General features: G+C 46.1%; 1 protein-coding gene across 1 annotated transcript; it reads right to left on the bottom strand.

The window, feature by feature from the left end:
• Positions 1 to 200: 200 nt before the first annotated feature.
• GOLGA7 (golgin A7) lies at positions 201 to 10,663 on the bottom strand. The gene is made up of 6 exons (XM_072149087.1): positions 10,527 to 10,663; positions 7,330 to 7,451; positions 3,857 to 4,009; positions 2,745 to 2,846; positions 1,687 to 1,736; positions 201 to 1,200 (listed from the first exon to the last, which is right to left on the bottom strand). The coding sequence occupies exons 2-5, from the start codon at positions 7,435 to 7,437 to the stop codon at positions 1,692 to 1,694; spliced, it is 408 nt and encodes a 135-aa protein (XP_072005188.1). The 5' UTR covers positions 7,438 to 7,451; positions 10,527 to 10,663; the 3' UTR covers positions 201 to 1,200; positions 1,687 to 1,691.
• Between the last annotated feature and the right edge of the window lie 5,593 nt (positions 10,664 to 16,256).

Below are 16,256 nucleotides of genomic sequence, written 5' to 3'. Positions count from 1 at the left end.
GGTAAAATATGACTCTTCTCTGCTCATTTTCACTACTTTGGGAGGAGTTTTTGTTTATAGGTTAAAAGGTGAGATTTAATATAAAAGAGGGAATTCTAGAAAGCACATTTTATACCCTACCTAAGGGGTCTGGTAGGTTAATAAGGTAATATCTGGTGAGTCCCTTGTATGGGAAAAAAACCCCCAGTAAATTGTACAAGTAACATTTCCCTATAAATTAACGTTTATTCATAATAAATCTGATACAGAAAAGCACATGGTTTGTTACAATGACTTAATGTACACTAGAGGAGAGGTTTACATGGCATGAGCAGTGAGGTTACATAATCAATACCAATTACCATACACGGCAGACTTGATCACCACATTGATACCAGGGAACTGAGGGCGGCAATCGACCTGAGCAGATCAGCAACGACTGGTAATACTGGCATTGCTTAGGTCTACCCTCACATACCGGTGGTCTTTTTTTCCCCCATGTGTGGACATCAGGGCAACTCTAAATACATATATATGGTATGCCAACATTGAGGGGATAAAACCACCACAGTCTTACCTTCACAAACCTGATGGTGCTAAACATATTATAAATATTCAGGTGTAATAATGCAAAAAAACTGGGGCATAAAAAGAGATAACACAACTGGGATTATATATAAATGGGGAACCACAATGGGAATAATACAATTTTTTGAAAAAAAAAAAAAATTAAAACACAAGGCGCTGCCTCTATTAGACGATGAATTTCATCCAATGACAAGCGGCGGGCAGCCTGGCACCAGCGCAGTCTACCCGCACACCCGCCTGATATCCTGCAGCAATTGCGCTATCCATCCTTATTGTATTCGCTTAAGAGACTAAGGAATAAAAAAAAGACCCCAAAGAAGTTGCCGCAGCATTATAAGAGGTGAAAGAATATTGGCACAACCCCCACCCTATAGAAACGGCCTTCCCCTCCGGAGGACGATGTCCGTTCTGCTGATCCAGATGTCATCATCAGGTCCTGGAGGAGATCAGATGGTCCTAGATGGCAAAGCTGGCAGGGTCACAGGATGGCACAGGAAGGGGCACTGGGTCCATGAGGTACAGTATGGAGAAGTTATTGGAGGATGTGCTGCTGACGTGGGAATGGCAACTGAAGGAATGTCAGGGAGGACGGTCCTGCAGCGGAGAGTATTTACAACGCAAAAGACGGATCACCTGGATACACAACAGAGACAGAGGAGCAGGCAGTGCGTGAGATACCACACAGATGTAGTCAATGGGAGTTATTTATCATACACTGGCGCCATGATAGCCCTGCCGCCCCTCCAGCTCAACCAAAGAGGCACCGCGCCACACCACTTACTTGCCGGCCGAGCCCACATTTACGCTCTTGGTGGCGGAAAGAGGAAAATAAATTGCAAGTTCTAGCGAGAAGTTTATGTTTGCGATTATTTCCTGATAAATCCCCCTCATTGTGTGAGATACAGCAGATAAGCAGTCACAGCACATGATACAACAGGGCTGAAAGGGAGCTAGGAAATTGCTGTGAAATTTCAGCATGGAGCCATTTCACAGTGGAATCTAACCATTAAAAGAGATGTCCTAAAGGCGTTTATGATATATCCATAAGACACGGCATGAATGTCCAAAGATGAAAGATTTGAGAATCTGGCCACTATTAAGGGAATAGGCACCGCATACCTGTCCTATCTGCCGGTCAGACTTCTGTCCTCGTAGATGGTAATTTCAATCTGCAATACAGGTCAAGGAACAGGAACTACAAGGCAAGTGACATCTGTGCAGACTACAGGTGGTCATAGATGGGCAATGCTGGTCTCTCCTAAGCTTTGCTTCACATATGCCCAAGGGCCACCAGAATAAGGGATACTACAGGTTCAGATTTGCCAAGAGTATGACAACTTCAGGCAGAGCTACATGTACACGAAGCCTAAGTTTATAATAACCTGTGGGTGGCAGTCTCCTAAAAGTCAGAGACAAGTTCCCTTTAAAGGTAATCTACGTGTACCATCAAATCAGTCATGATAAACCGGGAACACTTACTCATAGATCCAGGCACTGTGACTGTGGTAATCTTCTTATATTTCTTATCCATGGTCTCCTTCCTTATAAAATCAACTTTTATGCTGAGGAGACAGAAGGGCTCCTGGAGTAGTTCCCAGAGCCCCTCCATGCTGCAGATACGGTGCAGGAGCGCTTCCCCCTCCTACTGTGTGACATTACATCAGGCAGAGAGAGAGGGAGAGCTGATCTGTAGCAGGGGGGAGGAGAGACAGTGTAACAGCTTGTGAAGCTGCTACAGGGATGGATTCAAGCTCATTAGCATACTTGGATTTTAGAAGGAAGGAGGCCATGGATAACAAATATAAGAAGATCACCACAGTCACAGTGCCTGGATCTATTATAATGTCCTCGGTTTATCATGACGGATTTGACATTATTGACCCCTTAATGCATTAAGAGATACTTGTAGTCAGAATTGCATTAAGGATGTATGAAGATAGGTATGTAGGTTCACTAACTACTGACACTAGTAAGTTCAATGTGTTACACAGAAAAACCCTCATAAAGCTCCGTACACGGAACAATAAAAAAGTTAGGGATTTTTAAAGACGAGGAGTGAAAAATGGAAATTAAAAAAAAATTAAAATAGCCTGTGCCGTAAGGGGTTAAATCATCCGTGGTGGAAAACTAAACTAAAAGACGACACATTTCATATGTAGGGTCATAGAAAAGGATACCACCCGCAGGCCCCTTTCTATGGGGTCCGTCAGGAGCAGGCCCTGTGGAGCATAGATCTTCTCATTTTGCTCCTGGATATACTTTGCAATCTTCTTCAGCACCTAGAAATAAAAAAAATAGAACAAAATAATTCAGCGATCCGTGAGCTGCGCCTCTGTCATCACAGGTCCAGGATGTAACCGGATGAATCCAATGTATGAGGGCAGAGGAGAACATTATGTACCTGCAACCAGAACCTCTGCTAGGAACATAAGAGTGACCCAGGGGAAGATTAGAGGAGGAAGCGGCTGGAAAATGTAAGTGTAGGGAATGGTTATTGCTTGGCATACGAGAGCGTTTTATGGTCGTATTCACACACTGCAAGTGAATTCGGTTTAGAAACGCACGGGGGAGAACTTTCTCCTGACTGCATAAGGCCATTTGCACGCGAGGAATTGGGATTATTTGTCGGCCCAATCCCACGGACTGCACAAATGTATTATACAGAAATATGATGCAAGGACTCCCCTGGCTACCCTGCCCGTGAATTCTGGATCCCCCTTCCAACCCTTCCTTGTACGTCTGTCAGCAGCAACATCTCTGGCATCTCAGGGGTTACTCTGCGGGCAGATGGAGATGGATAACTACATAAGAAGACATTTGTGCTCGCACTATATACCTCTCACAGAGCTGAATTCATCCAAATCAATCGCTTTCTCTGCCACTTAGGAAGAGCTGTCCAACCACCCAATATTTACGGTCAGGTTGAAAGGGGCAGCGGGGGGGTGGAGGACACAGGCTGTGCTTATTAACCACTTTGATGGTGGGCACACATATGGATGGAGGTGGGAGCGCCCTGGCTTTATCCTCCATGGCAGGGAGAGGGTTTAGCGGAGTCTGGCCAGAGCGGACTGAATAAATAAATCCAGGATCTGCCTGTACGTGGCAAGACGTTTCATCAGAGAGCTGCTGAAAGGTCTCAATTCATTCTCCAAAAACCCCTCATCTAAACACAGCTGACCGGGAAGAGAGAGAAAAAAAAAAAGCCACATTTTATATCCGCGCTCTTCAGGAGGAAAATAAACTCCTGTGTAAGAGCTGCTGAAGATGGAAGCAAATCCTGTGCCCTCACCTTCTCATAGTGCGTCTCCATACACATGAATATGGTGTAGGCGGTGAGGCAGGCCAGGCACCCCTCCAGGTACGATTGACCCCCCAGCTTCTCCGCCTCCGCATACAGGTTGTTTAACGTCCGCACCGTCTCCTCGAACTGCTGTCTGTCGATCTATGGGACAAGAAAGAGGAAAAGAGGAAGGGTGAGAATTGTTGCCATTTGAATATTCAGTATTAAACAAAATTCAATTTTCAACAAACAAAAAAAAAAAAATTGTGCATTTTTTTGGGGGGGATTGTTCATGGATGATGAGCCTTAGGCGATTCTTACATTAAAGGGGTTGTACCAAGTGAGCACAATATCCCCTATCCATAGCAGGTTCAGCATGTGTCCTGCCTCTACATTCAATTGTAGTGTCAGAAACTGAGCTGAGCTAGACCCACCCTCCGAAGAGCTTGAAAAGGATCCAGAAATTACAGACACCCACTCCCCCTCCCCCCAAATTCATTCTCGCCTTTTACTATGGCATCTCCTGCACTCACATAGACAGAGATTGGGAGTGACTGAGATACCTGAGCACTGTGTTCGCCAATTTCCGACTCCCAATGGAGGAGGATGCCTACTAGACCTGCCTCTCCACGCACTGGTGATCATAAGACCCCCGTCATCCAGATTGCTGGGGGTCTTTGTCTTTATTGTGTGAGTCCTAGCAGTCAGACCCTCAATGATCAGCTTGTTTACCCCTATGCTGTGGATAACATATTGGGGTAAACAACAGGACTGTAAAGTTAAAGGGGTTTTCCAACCAAACAAGTTAGGCCCTATACTTGCTGATTAGTGGGAAATCCCCTTTAATATATCTACTATACACAAGTAGTTCTGTCAGGAAGGTAAGTGTCACATCTGACCATCACTTACCCAACATCGTCTCCTGGAGATAACCTATGACCTCCACATCTAGACATGCAGCTCCAAGGAGATCAGGGCAGGAGTGATCTGCTCTGCATAGGACAAGGGGCTCAGCCATTTCAATATCATTCTTAGCAAGAGCCAAGAAAATCAAATCCGGCCCAGGTCTTGTCCAGGAAAATATTAGTTTTCTGCATGTGATATGGAGAAGCCCTAAAGCACCACGGAGCGAGGGCCTGGAATGTGGAGTAATAACACAGGGAGGATGGAGGACCCCCCACCCATCAGCCTGTAGCAGGGATACCAGCAGTGATGTGTATAGACCGCTATGGAGAGCTCCTGCTCATAACCTCTTACCATGTATTGTCAGTCTGGATTATACACAGCGAACATGATTAGACATCACAATCGGTCCGGCACGTAGATTGTGTCCCTCAGGAAACATGGCCATCTGAATCCAACCTGGAGTTGGATGGAGCAACAGGATGAGCACGTGTCCTGCCGCTCTTTTCAATTGTATAGGAATAATGGAGATAGCCAAGCGCTGTGATCAACCATCTCCGACCACTCCCACAGACAACGAAGGGAGTGGCAGGACACATGCTTACCTTACTGCTCTCCTAATCAATAAGGATGGGATTTCTGGGGGTCCTGTTCTAGTAACTGATGGGGTCTAGTTATCCTGTGGATAGGGGCATAACAAGGGTGAATCTCCAGAGGAGACAAGGCTTCTTTATGCAAGATCTGTGAATGTGTTGAATAGCCAAGCTCAAGAGAAGTGCACAGCAGGGATAGCAGAGAGCTTCACAAATGGTCTAAACATCAAAATGTAATTGATGGTTACGTTATAATATAGAATTATGTTCCCTTATATCCCATCCTCAGCACATTCCTTTCCTTTCTTAATTGAACATTTGTCTCTGCACTAACTATTAAACTAACAGCAATCCTTTAGTTCCTGCATGCTACACAAGGCACTGTACAACTGCCCAGCGACATCTTCATCTAACTCAGCAACATTTGTGCTCCAAATAACAATTTGGGGTCAGGATGAATAGGGGCTCTATGGAGAACTGCAAGTCAGCGCAATCCTCCACGAGGCACAATGAAAGTAAAACACTGAATAGACCTCAAAGCAAACAAGCCATCCCTGCAACTCGAGAGGAAAAAACTAAAACCTGCAAAGTTCTGGAGCCAGGAGAGGACTGACTGGTCAAATAATACTCTACAGCGGAGAGGAGTGGGCCGGAGCCAAGGAAACCGCATTCCCGTCAGTATCACCCACTCAGGTTAAGCCAGACGCTCGCAACGCCAAGAAGGATCTGACAACTTCACCAAATTCTTCATATATCTCCCTGAGCGGAGGAGTAGACAGCCAGACACTACAGCCCTCCGAAATACACTCTCTATATTACACAGACTAGTCTTATGGACTCCGGATATAAGGGGAGACCACCGGTAACCCCATCTATTGGGGGAGGTGGATACACATGTAAATCTATTCCCTGGTGTCTGCAAAGGCGCCTGCTAAATGTATTGAAGCCTAAAAATGAGGGTCTGCAACCACCCCATGTGAATGGGGTAGTGGTGTCTTCAGGGGCGCTGCCATATTACAGACAACAATAGCGCATGGGACACACATTTCCTTGTTGCTTCTCATCTTGTATAAACAGAGGGTGCGCGCAGGCAGGGGGCAGAGAGATCACGTGCGCGCAGGCAGGGGGCAGAGAGATCACGTGCGCGCAGGCAGGGGGCAGAGAGATCACGTGCGCGCAGGCAGGGGGCAGAGAGATCACGTGCGCGCAGGCAGGGGGCAGAGAGATCACGTGCGCGCAGGCAGGGGGCAGAGAGATCACGTGCGCGCAGGCAGGGGGCAGAGAGATCACGTGCGCGCAGGCAGGGGGCAGAGAGATCACGTGCGCGCAGGCAGGGAGCCGCGCGCATGGTAAGCGCCGAGCGCGTACCTCCCTGCGCCAAAGCAGCTTCAGCCATAAAGTTTAAAAAGTGTTTTAAACCGCGATACAAAAATAAGCTCCGGCACCAGCTCACCCTGAGCTGGTGCTCGGTAGTTCCCTCTTATACCTGCCACTTCAAGTGGTAGGTTTCCTTTAAAGGTTATAGGGCAGTGATGGCGAACCTTCTAGAGACCGAGTGCCCAAACTACAACCAAAATTCACTTATTTACCATGAAGTGCCAACATGGTATTTTAGGAAGTAACTTATTGCTACCTGTTCTTCCTCATCTTTCAATCGTATCGACCTCCTGTGGCCACAAATACAGTTGAAAGAAGGAGGGCAAATTCAGACTCATTGTAGCTTCTCTCCAGGGTCTCTCTGTAGAAGAATGGTCCAGCAGGAGGACCTCCTAAGACATTGCAGTTCTGTCAACAACTTCTTGCTTTTCTAGCAGTTCCAAACAGCCAATGAAAGTTGCCTGGGAGTGCAGGTGGATTTGGTGCTATTTGGTGAACTCTGTCCTGGAGCGATGGTCTGAGTGCCCACAGAAATGGCTCTGAGTGCCACCTCTGGCACCCGTGCCATAGGTTCGCCACCACTGTTATAGGGCATAATCGCAGACTTACCCGAGTCTCCAACTCCGAGGGAAACTTGGTCTGGAACTGGCACAGGGTGCCATTGGTGTAGTCTCTCTGGATGAAGACTTTCCCGGCCACAGCTGCCTGCGGTCTCATGGCCACGGCACAATCTGGAGAGGACAATACAAAGTATAAGAGTATAACCACAGAACAATCCTTACATATCAGTAACACACAGATTACCCACAATCACAGGTTCAGTCCAATATCAAGACAATTCTGAAGCAGTTACCTACATTGAATGAGGTGAAGGAATAGTGGACTGTAGAAATGGATTTCTTTTGCAGTGCTGTGCTCTGAGGGCATATCCTCACACTGCTGTGCTCTTAGCTTTACAAAAGAAGCAGCTCCACAGCCCATCGCCTCTGCTCTCATTGCTGTAGTAGTCAACTAGATTTGATTCAAATCAAACATGATAAACCAAGAACACTTATAGATATGCTAATGAGCTAGCAGGGCGCTGGGGGTGTTACCAGTGTCCCTCCATGATGTAGCCGTACAGGCTGTTACACTGTGCAGGAGCAACTCCTCCTCCCATTGTGTGAGATTACAGCAGACTGAGGGAGAGGAAATCAGCTCCTGCACAGTGTAGCAGCCTGAGAAGAGACAGTGTGGAAGGGTTCTGGTAACACCCCCCAGGAGCACAACAACCCTCTCCTTGGTAACACCCCCACGAGCACCAGCCCCTCCACCTGCCTAATATAATCACATTGCAGGAAGGAGGCCATGGATAACAAATATAAGAAGATTACCACAGTCACAGTGCCTGGATCTATGAGCGAGTGTCCCTGGATTATCAGGAAGGATTTTGATAATAGATTTCCATTAATGGCACAGCAGGGGGGGGGGGGTTGCCTACAATTCTGGAATATAAGTCTATTTTATCACAGTCCTGCTGCTACTACTGCTTGCCTCCTGAGTTTTTAGGCTTCAGGGTTTGTACATGATGTATATTATATGTACAGTACACAGGCCGGGGCACTATTAGGTCCAGTATATATACAATACTCTGGGGGGCTTCCATGTGACTTCCATAGGATACACTGGGTGTCCAGTAGACTTTACCACTTTGCCCGCCAACCCATAAGCTGAATAACTAGTACTGTGGCACTGCCAGCTTGTGTCCCTCTCCTTTGGGTCAGGGCAGCAATGCAGAAGTTTACATCATATCAGGATCATCACATAAGTGTCAGCGATGATATCAGAGAACCCCGGCTACACGAGGTCATGTCCTGCCTCCCATGTACTCATGTTACTACACCCTACATCATGTACAGTACAGGACATTAGTGGGGGCACAAGATTTGGAAGGACACGGCTGGGATAAGACGGACCTACAACTACAACGCACATGTGTGACCAGCGCACCATTCACATCTACAGGGGGGAGACAATAGAAGATCCTTTATTATGGCTTCATATCTAGGCAGCCCCCGGTACGTGGCCACGCACCCAGTATACAGCTATATATACACATCCCTCACTTGTACACATCCAGTATATGGCTGCATACAAATCCAACACTTGTATAAACCTATTATATAGCTATGTACACATCCACCTCCTGTACGCATCCAGTATACAGCCAGGGACGCATCCAGTATACCGCCAGGTACGCATCCAGTATACCGCCAGGTACGCATCCAGTATACCGCCAGGTACGCATCCAGTATACCGCCAGGTACGCATCCAGTATACCGCCAGGTACGCATCCAGTATACCGCCAGGTACGCATCCAGTATACCGCCAGGTACGCATCCAGTATACCGCCAGGTACGCATCCAGTATACCGCCAGGTACGCATCCAGTATACCGCCAGGTACGCATCCAGTATACCGCCAGGTACGCATCCAGTATACCGCCAGGTACGCATCCAGTATACCGCCAGGTACGCATCCAGTATACCGCCAGGTACGCATCCAGTATACCGCCAGGTACGCATCCAGTATACCGCCAGGTACGCATCCAGTATACCGCCAGGTACGCATCCAGTATACCGCCAGGTACGCATCCAGTATACCGCCAGGTACGCATCCAGTATACCGCCAGGTACGCATCCAGTATACCGCCAGGTACGCATCCAGTATACCGCCAGGTACGCATCCAGTATACCGCCAGGTACGCATCCAGTATACCGCCAGGTACGCATCCAGTATACCGCCAGGTACGCATCCAGTATACCGCCAGGTACGCATCCAGTATACCGCCAGGTACGCATCCAGTATACCGCCAGGTACGCATCCAGTATACCGCCAGGTACGCATCCAGTATACCGCCAGGTACGCATCCAGTATACCGCCAGGTACGCATCCAGTATACCGCCAGGTACGCATCCAGTATACCGCCAGGTACGCATCCAGTATACCGCCAGGTACGCATCCAGTATACAGCCAGGTACGCATCCAGTATACAGCCAGGTACGCATCCAGTATACAGCCAGGTACGCATCCAGTATACAGCCAGGTACGCATCCAGTATACAGCCAGGTACGCATCCAGTATACAGCCAGGTACGCATCCAGTATACAGCCAGGTACGCATCCAGTATACAGCCAGGTACGCATCCAGTATACAGCCAGGTACGCATCCAGTATACAGCCAGGTACGCATCCAGTATACAGCCAGGTACGCATCCAGTATACAGCCAGGTACGCATCCAGTATACAGCCAGGTACGCATCCAGTATACAGCCATGTACGCATCCAGTATACAGCCATGTACGCATCCAGTATACAGCCAAGTACGCATCCAGTATACAGCCAAGTACGCATCCAGTATACAGCTAAGTACGCATCCAGTATACAGCTATATACACATCCACCTCCTGTACACATCCAGTATACAGCTATATACACATCCACCTCCTGTACACATCCAGTATACAGCTATATACACATTCATCACTCTCTCATATATATATATATATATATATATATATATATATATATATACACACACACACACAAATCTATCCCCTGTATACAGCCATGATATATTATGACACTGAGTAGAGACCAAAAGCAGTAATGGCTGCTGCCCCTGATAATCCTGAACTAATCCCAGCACATAGAGACACGGCAGGCCTCCTCACTACCGCACACATAACGCAGGATGCCGCTCATATGTGTGACCGGTTGCTAAAATCAGATAAGTGATATCACTGCTCCCCCCACAGCCCGCACTCACCCACTTCCGTCTGATGGCTTCAGCGGCGCTTAGCGGCAGCCGTAAAGTGAGAGCGGGGCGAGACGGGAGTACCACGTGACTCTGGTCACATGACCACCGGCTCTGTCTGTAACAGAGCAGCAGCCCCTGCGCTCAGTACACACTGTTCAGACTGTAGGCGGTACTGCAGGAGGCTGGGGCCTGTGTGCATGCGGTTTTGTTTTAGATAAGAAGTTATTAAAAAAAACACTTCAGGTTTCCTACAAGATATATTTATTTACAAGGCTAAATGTGGTGTGAAATAAGAGACGCGTTATCAGTAGTGAATAATCCATTATAACCTCCTCTTATCAGCCATATCCTGAGCAGACGGGATGAAGGGACGACCTTTGGGCCTCGGTCAAACTAGGTCAATGTGAATACGCCCTATATGTAGTATATGGTTATGTGCTAGGTGATTTTTTCTGCGGATGTTGCACTGACACGTTCATTTAAATGGACCCGTGCACACGACCGTGGTTTTTTTTTACGGATCAGCATGGAGGCTGCAGAAAACTCTTGAGCAGCTTCCCAAAGAAATCTATAGGAATGTGTAAAATCCGGACACCAAGGGGATGGGATCCATGTGCCGGCCTTCTATTCTTTCTCGCAGATACACAGATGATGTTTCTGCAGACACAGATTAGGGATTACACAGACCACAAATCGTCTGCTTGTTCTCCGAAAAACTAAACACGTCCGTTCGCAGATAACGCAGGAGCTCTCCTGCGCTCATTCACACTGGAGTATTCAGTCATATATAATAAAATACAGACCAGGTAACCGCCATATTTCTGGCACCGACCCTGCCAAGGGCGCTGGTACTCCGTGTAGTCACATACAGTATGGGGAGTAACTACAAGGCTGCCAGACCAGCATAATGTACATGCATGGCTATGGAATATAATACTGGTCGGTTGATTAGATTGTGATCCCCATTGGGGACAGGGACTGATCTGGCAGCTCCGTGCAGCGCTGCATAATCTGTGTGCGCTATATAAATAAAGAATTTATTATAATTCTACTCATTGCACTGTAAAATTCCCAGGTTTTTCTCAAATGTTTCTAGGCAACCAGCTGGTCTGGGCAAATTATACAGTACATTAGAAAACCATCCATTTTTTTTTTGCAGTAAAAAAACAATGACATAAGGATGTAAAAAGAAATGCGGGTACAATACAGACTGGACACAGATATCACATATTCACATTTTTTGCGGAGACACATCAGACACGCCAGTCTGAATAAGTGCTTACTGTCCCTGTACTGTAACATCACTGTGTATATTATCCCTGTACTGTGACATCACTGTGTGTATTATCTCTGTACTGTGACATCACTGTGTGTATTATCTCTGTACTGTGACATCACTGTGTATATCCCTGTACTGTGACATCACTGTGTGTATTATCTCTGTACTGTGACATCACTGTGTGTATTATCCCTGTACTGTGACATCACTGTGTGTATTATCCCTGTACTGTGACATCACTGTGTGTATTATCTCTGTACTGTGACATCACTGTGCCCCTGTAATGGGACATCACTTTGCCTCGGATCCCTGTACTGTGACATCACTGTGTGTATTATTCCTGTACTGTAACATCACTGTGTGTATTATCCCTGTACTGTGACATCACTGTGTGTATTATCCCTGTACTGTGACATCACTGTGTGTATTATCCCTCCACTGTGACATCACTGTGTGTATTATCTCTGTACTGTGACATCACTGTGTGTATTATCCCTGTACTATGACATCACTGTGTATATTATTCCTGTACTGTGACATCACTGTGTGTATTATCCCTGTACTGTGACATCACTGTGCATTATCCCTGTAATGTGACATCACTGTGTGTATTATCCCTGTGCTGTGACATCACTGTGTATTATCCCTGTAATGTGACATCACTGTGTGTATTATGCCTGTACTGTGACATCACTGTGTGTATTATCGCTGTACTGTAACATCACTGTGTGTATTATCCCTGTACTGTAACATCACTGTGTGCAGTGTATTATCCCTGTACTGTGACATCACTGTGTGTATTATCCCTGTACTGTAACATCACTGTGTGCAGTGTATTATCCCTGTACTGTGACATCACTGTGTGTATTATCCCTGTACCGTGACATCACTGTGTATTATCCCTGTACCGTGACATCATAGTGTGTATTATCCCTGTACTATGACATCACTGTGTGTATTATCCCTGTACTGTGACATCACTGTGTGTATTATCCCTGTACTATGACATCACTGTGTGTATTATCCCTGTACTGTGACATTACTGTGTGTTATATCCCTGTACTGTGACATCACTGTGTGTATTATCCCTGTACTGTGACATCACTGTGTGTATTATCCCTGTACTGTGACATCACTGTGTGTATTATCCCTGTACTGTGACATCACTGTGTGTATTATCTCTGTACTGTGACATCCCTGTGTGTATTATCTCTGTACTGTAACATCACTGTGTGTATTATCCCTGTACTGTGACATCACTGTGTGTATTATACCTGTACTGTGACATCACTGTGTGTATTATACCTGTACTGTGACATCACTGTGTGTATTATCCCTGTACTGTAACATCACTTTGTATTATCTCTGTACTGTGACATCACTTTATAAAACAGGCTACATCTCTTTATCTGCAGCACATTAGCCAAGATTTGCCACCTCCATGTGACAGGCAGGAAAGCTGGGGATTAGGGCAGTGCAAACAATAGACTTGTATTTGCCAAATTTTCTGTGTGTTATTGGGGGATAAGCAGCTGTAAGACGATTGGAGCTACAGCCAGGCCACTGCTGTGCGGAGGGGAGGTTTGGGGGGTGCACTGCAGTGCCGTGGTTTGGTTTTGGTGCTGACCCAAGAGACAGACTGTCCAGAGCTAAATGGACTAGAATCTACAGCGAATACATCACACAAGACTATTCCTGACCTATTGTGAAGGAATATCATCAAATTACCTTTAAAGTTGTCATTCACATCATAAGAATTTTCGGTAACGATCTTGGTAACGAAACGGTATAGATTTGCACCGTTTTTACCCTGAAATTTCAGCGCACGCGATCGGATTGTGGGGCCGTCGGAGGACACTGACAAGGACTGTGAGTCCTAAAACTAAGCCCCCCAAACTGTCCCGGCATAGTAACTGGGCCCACCCTAAACAGTGGCCAGTCGCTTCATCCCTATGCCAATGCAGTACAGAGTCAGAGATACAAAAGAATAGTCAAAAACAGAATAATAATAATCTTTATTAATATAGCACCAAGATCAAAATACCAGACATATAGATAACCTCACTTGTGGGGTATGAGCATGCCAAGATAAACCTTAAAGGGGTTGTCCGAGAGAAAAAAAACCCCAATGTGGCCAGGGAAGGGGGGCTAGGGCTACATACTTACCTCCTCAGTCCCTCCTGGTGTTCTGCCCCGTGGTCCCCCTGCGCTGGGCCCCTAAAAACAAACAGCTCCACGCAGGTCGCTTCGGGGCGGACAGGCACACCCACCCATCGGGTGCTGAGATATGGCGACGTGTGGACATGTACTTTTTGCAATACTTTTTAACAGCAGGCTACATGCAGTGGTTTTCTATGCTCTATCCATAGAATAGGGGATGCCCGGGGGAGATTTATCAAAAGTGTCTGACCACAGGGTTTGCCACTATTTCAGGGCTTGTACTCCAGAAAACTGCCCTGATACATGATCTGCCCCTTTATGGCATGGCACAGCTGTGGTAATATAAGAAGAATGGTAATGGTAATAATGAAGATAAGCCAATGAGAGCTAAGCGTAGTCCCTGGGGTAGAAGGGCTTGTCTCCCCTAAGCTAGATACATAGGTCTGTAGTGCAATAATAGTAGAGAATTTTACTCGGAGACTGTGGGTGCCTGGGTGATTTTTTCCGTGTACCCTATCCTAGGTCTGGATGGTTTGCGCAGTAGTGTACATGTAGGAGACGGCAGGGTACTTTTCCTCGGCGTTCTGTGCTGTATGATTAGACATTATGATGTCATTATAGAAATGCAAAGTATTTCTCCCAATTACTTTTACTCTAAATTAGAGCAGAAATCATGATGTTCCCATCTCAGTTTGGCCGTGCTTCGTGTCTACTCCTGGACAGTAAATTGCTGGATCATTCTTAGCCAATTAAGTTTTAGAATTTGGCATCCATCAGTCCTTCCCAGGAAATGTGTTTTTAATTCCATTTTTTTTTATGTTTCATTTCTAAAGGTTATTAGATCCACTTAACCCCTTTTCTTTGTGCGAGAAGAACTTAGTGGCAACAATTTGGTCTCCTCTATCCGGGCATTTTCACGTTTCTTTGTACTAAGACTTTTTATTATTATTATTAATAATAATATTATTATTATAATATATTATATTAATAATAATAATTCTATATTTACATAGTGCACACAGATTACGCAGCACTGCACAAAACTTGCCAAATCAGTCCCTGTCTCCAATGGGGCTCACAATCTAATCAACCGACCAGTATGTTTTGGAGTGTGGGAGGAAACCGGAGGACACGGAGGAAACCCACACAAACACGGGGAGAACATACAAACTCTTTTCAGATGTTGACCTGTTATGTGAGCAATCTTCACGTTACATAAGAGGGCTACTTTAATACCTGGTTACTGCCCCTGGTGTGTTTCTAATACAGGAACCTCCTTTTATCAGTTGTCGTCAGCAGTGATGTCCAAAAATGAAGCCCCTCAATCAGAAGAGCAGGTTTCTTGATTTCACATAGGACATACATAAGACATACTTACCAGCTCTTCTACAACATCTTGAAACCTAAACCTACTAGGCTTTCAAAAAGAGTTGGAAAATCTCTTGGCCACAGGAAAAATCTCTTGCAACCTCCAATGAATTGTCTAGTTTACTCGGCTCATAACTCGGCTCACTGACGAAAATAGGAAGAAGTTACTGCCATGTGTAGGCAGAGGCTGAATAGCCAAAGAGCTCTGCTGGGCCGTGCCCGGAGGTAAGGCTTCAGAGGCTACAGGGGTGTGGTGTAGCCTTAGCCCCTGGTGCTCGGCCGGGTTACTCCTCGCCCTGTAGCCTCTGAAGTCCATCTGCATAAAGGATAGATAAAGTTTTTAATTAGTTATGCTTTAAAGTTTAGGTATAGGGCTCCAGTATATCTAGCTGCCACATTTTATCTCCGCTATAGCACCAATACCAATATTAACATCTACTCTCACTGCATTTGAAGAGAACTCTCGCCAGAGTAGTGGCCTACAGTGACCCATGTCCTATCCGCGTCCTGCCGGCTACAAGAACTTAACTTTAAGATTCTATCACATTGGTGCCGCACTCCAGCTAAACTGAGACAAATCAAGCCTCAGATTTCTGACCAATGTTGGAGGTATGAAGGGGACACCTTCATGCTCCATGGCCCATTTTTGGGTCTATAACATACTACTGGGTGTTATTGCTATAGATGGCATTGGATTGACATCTCGTTTACCTACAACCAGGAGAAATGTGCACATAAGTAGGTTATCTGCTATGTCTGGATATTCTCTCTCACTCATATATAGCAGGCGTATAGACAGGGGGCAGTATGGGTGATTGCCTCATCTAATAGTAATGTAGAAGGGTGAGTCTCTGGGGCATGGTTCCTCCATTTAAAGAAAATAGTGTTATTCCAGAATTTGCTTTTCCTGCCAGGATACAGGCAACCCCTGG

The sequence above is a fragment of the Engystomops pustulosus genome, chromosome 4, assembly GCF_040894005.1.
Source record: "Engystomops pustulosus chromosome 4, aEngPut4.maternal, whole genome shotgun sequence".
NCBI classification, from domain to species: domain Eukaryota; kingdom Metazoa; phylum Chordata; class Amphibia; order Anura; family Leptodactylidae; genus Engystomops; species Engystomops pustulosus.
Note: the sequence above shows the minus strand (reverse complement) of the source record. Positions and strands in the feature narration are given on the sequence as shown.